Source organism: Panicum virgatum, chromosome 8N (assembly GCF_016808335.1).
Source record: "Panicum virgatum strain AP13 chromosome 8N, P.virgatum_v5, whole genome shotgun sequence".
Classification (NCBI taxonomy): Eukaryota; Viridiplantae; Streptophyta; class Magnoliopsida; order Poales; family Poaceae; genus Panicum; species Panicum virgatum.
In genome coordinates, this window is record NC_053152.1 from 15,555,249 (window position 1) to 15,562,786 (window position 7,538).

Here is a 7,538-nt window from a genome sequence, read left to right on the forward strand (position 1 = left end):
AGGGAGTAATAATTTTTTCTTGTAACTATAATTAAATATTTGTCAAAATTACTTACACACTACTATGAGATAATTTTTGAAACAATCTTGGTTACAAGCATATAGGTATCCCTCCTACTTTGTAACCTTCCCCTATATTTACATAAGGCGTGCACCGACGTAAGAATTTCATACAATCCTAGCGGTCTGGACTTGTATAATTTGTGTGTCCCTGTGCTAAAATCAAGCTATAGGCTCAGTTTCCCTCACCGACACTTATCCTGCAGCCTAAGAGACAAAGGTGATGTTCATGGCATATATCAATCGAGACAAGCATTCTTCATTGTAGAGAGACATCTTAATTTAAAAAAAGTACAATCATAGAGGCAATTCTGCTGTTGAAAAAAATACATAAGTTAACAACGTTTGACTTATGTATTCAAAAGTGTCTTAGCTTGTTTCCGAAAGAAAACATGTGAGCTCCATTGACAATAGAGCATGTTTACTTTATACTGGACATCAATCGCTCCTTGAAAAGACCGTGTTTATTTATGCTGCAAAAAGGGAGACACAAAATTTCAGAGGCATGTATATAATCCTGAGAGAGGAGAGATGCATAACTCTATGATTTTGCAGTTCTTGGGCTGTTGGAGTAAAAGTCAAAGATGCATTAAAAATATATGGTAACTACTTAAGAGTTAAGACATGTGATGCAGAAATTTGTGTCGGTAGTGTATCTAGAATTTTTGATATATAGTTGTATCATTTGATGGAATGCCACTGCACGTGAAAAATAAAAAAGATTATACTGTCTGAATATTGAGTTTAACTTTTTTCAAGACATTCAAAGTGTAACCCTTGAATTCTTCTTGTTGCCAGCCCTTTAACAGAACAAATGTTTTGCTTATACATGGAAAAATATAATGAAATAAATAGCTTTTGAAGCTAGTACAGGTGTGATGGTGTCTCCTTGTCTCAAGTGTTCATACCTGCTGAAAAATGAGTACAATTTTCCCATTGAGCTTATCGATGATATCCTCTATGGAAGGCCTCTTGTTCGGATCAGCTTCCAAACACTTCAACGCAACTACAATACAAGCTTTCACTTGATCTAATCCAAAATCAGTTAGTGAAGGGTACTTGCATATTATATCGTCATCTTTCTTCCAATCTTGACGCACCTACATATTTTTATTATGATCCTTGATTCCTTAATAATAATATAAGATCGGGGATGCATATCAAAATTCCGAAAATGAATTTTTTATTTTCAAGGCATCAAGTACTGTATTCTTACCTTGTCAACAAATTTTGTTGCTGCCCTGTCTTCACTATTGCCGCAGTTCCTCTCTCCAGTGACGATCTCTAGTATTATCATACCTAAACTATAAATGTCTAACCCTGTGCTTATTTCACCCTGGAATAGATATTCCGGAGCCATATATCCGCTGCAAGAGTTTAAGATAATCAAATACGATCAACCTAATAATTAACAAATGTAAGACTATTAGTTTGTTATTATGCAGCTTACTTTTGTCCCACAACATTCATTGTGTACGCCCGGGTTTTCTCACCACCAAAGAGTCTTGACAACCCAAAATCAGCAATCTTTGGCACCCAGTTATCATCCAACCATATAGAGTTGGGCACAAGATTCATATGAATGATTGGCTTGCTCAATCCTTTATGAAGGTAACGCAAACCATTGCAGATCCCCTTAACTATTTTGAATCGTTTGTCCCAGTCAATTTCACGTGTTTTATCTGGATAAAAATAAAATGCAGTTAAATAAGTATTTTAAGACAATGATCTCCAAATGTTATGCACAACATTGGCAGCACTTTCTTTATAGGGTAACATTGCAATTATGATTATATTAATATAAACAACATTAGAAGTTCGTAGGCCCATTTTTGGATTGACAAATTAGGTCAGGAAAAAGCATACAAGAGAAAGGAACTCTGCGCTGCCCGCACCAGTACCCTGCACCTCCCATCCTTCCTCATCACCACTCAAGCTCATGGCCAGAAGCCTATGGTGGTGCAAGGGCAGCACGCCTCTCCTCATCAGCTCAATTCCTCATCCCAGGTCCGGCTGTACGGTGGAAGCTTTTGCACCCCGACGATTAGATCCAGCCTCCATCGTTGGAGGATGTGTGGTGGGACAGCAGCCAGTGTGGGGGCAGCGAGCATTAGGGCTTGTTCAGTTATGTGGGATTTATTCTGGGCTGCGAATAATAGTTATAACAAGACACCTATGGTAGGTACAGTAAGAGACCAGGATTTATTCACTGGAAACTTATTGCAACAAAATAGACTCATAATATGTATGTCGTCACCTGCCCCCTAAAAATGCTGACCATTTCTAGGAGCAGGTGACGACGTCATTCGTCTCTAAAAATGCATTTTAGGGGCGGGTGATGACGTTACCAGCCCCTAAAAATAGTGGTCATTTATAGGGACGAGTGACGCCATCATCTGCCTCTAGAAATACATTTTTAGTGATAGGTCAACTATTAAAGTAGTTTCTCTCTCTTTATAAGAGCGTGTTACCTTTTGATTTGCCTCTTGAGAAAAACGAGACATTACTACAAATTGTTTTTTAGCAGTGATCCTTCCTCCAAAACAAATATCTTTGGAGTTTTGCAAAACCCAAACACCTCAGAGACAAATATAGTGGCAGGAATTTTTCGAACTAACTACAATCCATCATAAATCATAGATATTGATGCTTCATCTATATATACCTATACTAATCAGAGACTACAAAGAAATACTCACATTGACATGGAGAAATCTAGCCATCCATTAACATTTTGCTCTGATCTGTCTGTTATAAAAACTAGTCTCTATTTTCTTTCAATTCTTAATCTGCAACTAATCTTTAATTAAAATGAATGGTGCATTATCAGATTCCTAATATTCATGTCAAATGCATCATAAAAACAAAGCCTGTTTGAAACATGTCAATGGAACCATGACTCCAGGAACACATAAAATTTACGGTGTTATAACTATGTTCCACATGTAGAAAACCATGTGGAATCACAAATCAGAGCATGGATGGCCGACAATTCCTCAGTCAAATTTGGCTCTCCCAATTAATGGCGCTAGGAATTGGTAACGGTATCCGTATAAAACCCCAAATTTTGCCTTATATGGTGTGCAGTGGATATTCAATCCATAGTTCATTCAAATAAATTTGAGATGGAATTCCAATTCTATATATCTATCCCAATTCCTAGGACCACACACAGCCTAGAAGGAAATGAGCATCATATTCAGCGTCTGAATATTGTAATAGTAAAGCACTAAACAGAAAAAAAATGGAAGAATGAAGAAATTGTGAAATAGTTTACATACCGAAAAGATGCAGGTCAAGACTTGCATTAGGCCGGTATTTATAGCAGAGCAAACATTCGTCAATATTAACAGCCACGTATCTTCCCTGGCGCTGAACCACTTTCGTATGCGCTTCACGGCAGAAGCCAACTAACTTTGTTATATTTTCATGTTCAAGAGCCATAAGGTTTGTAACCTCATTAGCAAATGATATGTCCCGTGGCAGTGGCGAGTTTTCAGCAAGCTTCTTCACAGCTAAAATGCCCCCATTATTATCAAGAATTCCCTGTTTAACCTCTCAAGTATTAGATATTGGATCTTTAGTATAATGATTTTTCTTGGACTTCCATGCATAAGCCTAGGAAGTAATCATACCTTGTAATATGTCCCAAATGCGGATTGACCAATCTTTCGATCTGGGGAGAAATCATTAGTAATTTTCTTCAGGAAGTCTAATGTTAGTTCCGATGGTAACGTACTTGTGAGACTCTGCTGTGTCTCCAGTCTTTTACCTTGACTAGCATCGTTGGCCATTTATTTTCGATCTGGGGGGAAATCATTAATAATTCTGTTGATTTGAGCTACTTCGAATTGTGGACTGTCAAATTAAAGATTGTTCGGTACCTCCGATATGGGCTTAAAACATATGCAATTAAAACAGAATTTTCATGAACATTTGATTGTTCTGAAACTATCTGAATGTAAGCATGCTGTATATCTATAGACTCGTAACCGGGGTGAGGGAACTGCTTCAATACGTGCAGAAATAGTTGTGGCAATGAAAATATACTAAAAGTAACTAGCTTCTTAAATGAACTAACCTGGAGAAGAACACTTGAAGGATCCTCGCTGGTTGAAGGGAAGAAGAGGAACTAACAATGGAGGACCGAGGCTCCGGCCGGTTGGTCAATGCTTCCAATGCTGCAATTAATAATATAGAGAAACACAGAGAGGATATGTACCAGCTGAATAAACAAATATAACTTGACTCCAGGCGAAGATGCCTAGTCAGGATCTGAATGCGGGCACGCAGTGTTAATATTATGAAACTATCATTGCTATGTGCACGCATCTGAACGCGGCTCATTAGGATGAGATTGCACCAAAAGCTATTCTATATTTCTATTGTCCATTGATGACGATAGGGAGTAAACGGGGGTTTCATTCCCATTAATAATGTTGGTTTTGAGCGCTCTCTAAAACAAATGAGTGGAGACAAGAGGGTGGAGTGCACGGATTAGATCAATATAGAGCGTTCTCAAGTCTTCAGATGGTGTAAAATATAATTAATTGTCAAGTAAAGTTCTATCTAGCAAAGCTCCGAGAGTAGCTTCTAGGCTGAAACCAGAAAAAGCTCCTCATGAGTCAATTTTAGCTTCTCATATAAAAAACTTATGACATAAATGTTGGAGGCTAAAATTAGCAAACACCGAGGCCGGTTGGGCCGACCGGTCTGACCGGTCTGGGCCTGTACAGTCCGAGTAGAGTTAGGGATTGTAATTTGGAATCCGTTTGTAACTCAATTTGGAAGGGGTACGTCTTCCCCAGCCTATAAATATAAAGGCCACGGCCGATTGAGGTCCTTCTACCCAATTGAATCAATTAATTTACACTTTTCCTATTTTTCTCCAAACCCTAGCTTTTCCAACCTGGTGCTGTTCTTTGTTCGTCTCTACAGCGTTCAAGGGCGTCTTGAGTGGCCTGCCGACCTCAAGACAACCCTAGATCTCCAAGCTCCGACGGGGTCCCTCCCGAGCTTGGGGTTTTAGGCTTCGCGGCGCTTTTTTGCGTCCGACCGGTTGGCGTGACCAGTCTGACCGGTCGCCGGAGATCGTCGCCGGTGATATGATCGTTGCGATCCGTGCGCTCTAGCACTTGTGTGTTGACCAGAACTGCATCAACATACTTTTTGGCAACTCCGCTGAGGACAGATCTGAGTTCAACGGGCGCAATGGCCGGTGAGAAGGTTGACCCCAAGGTAGATGCGACTCCCATCGACATCAAGTACGAAGACATACATGAGGAGACGCGCAAGCAATTCGAGGCTGCGTTCCAGAAGGAATAGGAGGATTCCAAGAAGAGATTGCTTGCATGCTTCGGGAAGACTCGGCAAGGCGTGTTCAAGAAGAAGGAGTTCAACATACCCACATTCGCACCACCACCGCCGAACCCATCTACTACGGCTACAGCTGCTGCTTCATCTGCTTCCAATCCAAGCGAGGTAAGTTTTACCTTCGATTCTATTAAGTAGTTTACCGAAGCCTTTTTGAGTAGATTCGAACAGTCCCAAAAGCTCAAACAAGATATACTTATGGACTTGAGTATGCAAAACAAGGGAAAGAAAACTGTCAATGATTATTCCAATTTTTCCCTTAACCCTAGTCTTTCGTCCGCACCATCAGAGAATTATCAGTATGGTATGCCGCCGAATTACTTCACGGGACAGATGCCCCCGCCAGACTCAGTTCGGCCATCCAAGGCCAAACCGGTCAGATCGGTCGCCCCGACCGGTCAGACCGGTGCCCCGGCGGGCGGACCGGTCAGACTGGTCACTCAGACCGGTCAGACCGGTGCCATGGTGCTCGATTCTGCATCACAGACACCAGTCACGCCTCCTCCTGCTTCGGCTGATTATAGCCTGGAGCGATATTAGCGGATTTTGTGCCGCCGTATACGACAAAGTCATACGGTGAACTCCCTTTTCCTCCACCGTTGCCCAAGGATGTTTGGGATGATTGGCTTAGGGCCAATCCACAGTATGTCGCGCAAACGATGTCCACTACCGATCCTACGACACATCGTTTTGGCCAAACATCTACGGTAACTATGAGGCCGATCTTGCTAGGATGAGAGAGGATCTGGCAGATATGTTTAAAGAAAAACTTGGTTTTGATGCGGGTAGGAGTCGGCTATATCGTAGGCCGTACATTGATGCTTTTGATTTGATTCCATACCCCACTGGTTGGCGTGTTCCCGATTTTGTCAAGTTTAGCGGTGATGATAACCGATTCACTTGGGAACATATTAGCCAATATATTGCTCAACTTGGAGAAGTCGGTTCTAGCAAGTCTTTACGCGTTTGCAGGTTTTCTTTATCTTTGACTGGAACAACTTTCTCTTAGTTTTCGTCGTTAGCTCCTAACTCGATTTGTTCTTGGGACAAATTAGAGCAAAAGTTTCATGATCACTTTTATAATGGGGATAACGAAACTAAGTTGACATATTTGACATCGGTTAGACAGGGTAGAGATGAATCTATCTAAGAATATTTTAAAAAGTTTAAAGATATTAAGAACCGATGCTTTAATTTATCACTTTCTGAAAAGCTTGATGGTTCAAGTTATAGGGAAAAGCTTGATGGTTCAAGTTATAGGGAAAAGCTTGATGGTTCAAGTTTTTGTTCTATAAATCAGCTTCAGGCTAAAGCTTTGATTCAAGAAACCAAGTTCAAAAAAGAAAAGGATACTTACAAGTCCCATCGTTCAAACACTCATATTGTTGAATATGATTCCGATTCATCGGACGATGAGGACAAAGAGGTATATGCTGCTGAGTTTGTTTGGCCCGCCTCGGCCAAACCATCTACTTGTACATCTCTCAAGCTGACTCAAAAGAATCGGCAAGAGAAGATGAAGTTTACTTTCGATGTGTCTAAGTGCGATCGCATTTTTCATGAATTATTACGTCTTGGGCATTTAAAAGTTACTCATGTTATACCGCTGCTTGAGGAGATAAAGTGGTGCGCTTATTGCCAATTTCATAATTTTTCATCTCATGCGACTAATGATTGTAATGTGTTTTGTCGACAGGTGCAATCGGCCATAAATGACGGACGATTGGCTTTTCCGGAGATGAAGATAGATAAAGCTCTGTTCCCAGTTCACACTATTGACCTCAGCAATGCAAAGGTGATTCGGCCGGATCAAGCCGAAGGAGCAAAAGGGAAGAATGTGATCATTGGGGATGATAGGTCGTTGACTGTTGATAACAAAATTCTGGCCAGGGAGGTGATTTAGGAAAAGACTCCAGAAGGGAAGAAGAATCTGAGGATTATACTTAAGCCTCGCACGCTCGGGGGGGGGCAAGAGGGTTCTTCTTCAGGTGACCGGCCTGCTGCTCAGCCGAGACCAGTCAGACTGGTCCTGACGGCCAGTCAGACCGCCCTGGTGGTCAGCCCCGGACGTTCAAGACGAAACGTCCGGAAGTGGGTACATGAAA

At 41.2% G+C, this 7,538-nt stretch overlaps 1 protein-coding gene across 1 annotated transcript; it reads right to left on the reverse strand.

Moving 5' to 3' along the window:
* Window positions 1–289: 289 nt before the first annotated feature.
* On the reverse strand, window positions 290–4,300 carry LOC120684342 (putative receptor-like protein kinase At4g00960). The gene is made up of 7 exons (XM_039966207.1): window positions 4,142–4,300; window positions 3,696–3,865; window positions 3,342–3,606; window positions 1,511–1,742; window positions 1,277–1,427; window positions 969–1,160; window positions 290–533 (listed from the first exon to the last, which is right to left on the reverse strand). The coding sequence occupies exons 2-7, from the start codon at window positions 3,852–3,854 to the stop codon at window positions 525–527; spliced, it is 1,008 nt and encodes a 335-aa protein (XP_039822141.1). The 5' UTR covers window positions 3,855–3,865; window positions 4,142–4,300; the 3' UTR covers window positions 290–524.
* Window positions 4,301–7,538: the final 3,238 nt, after the last annotated feature.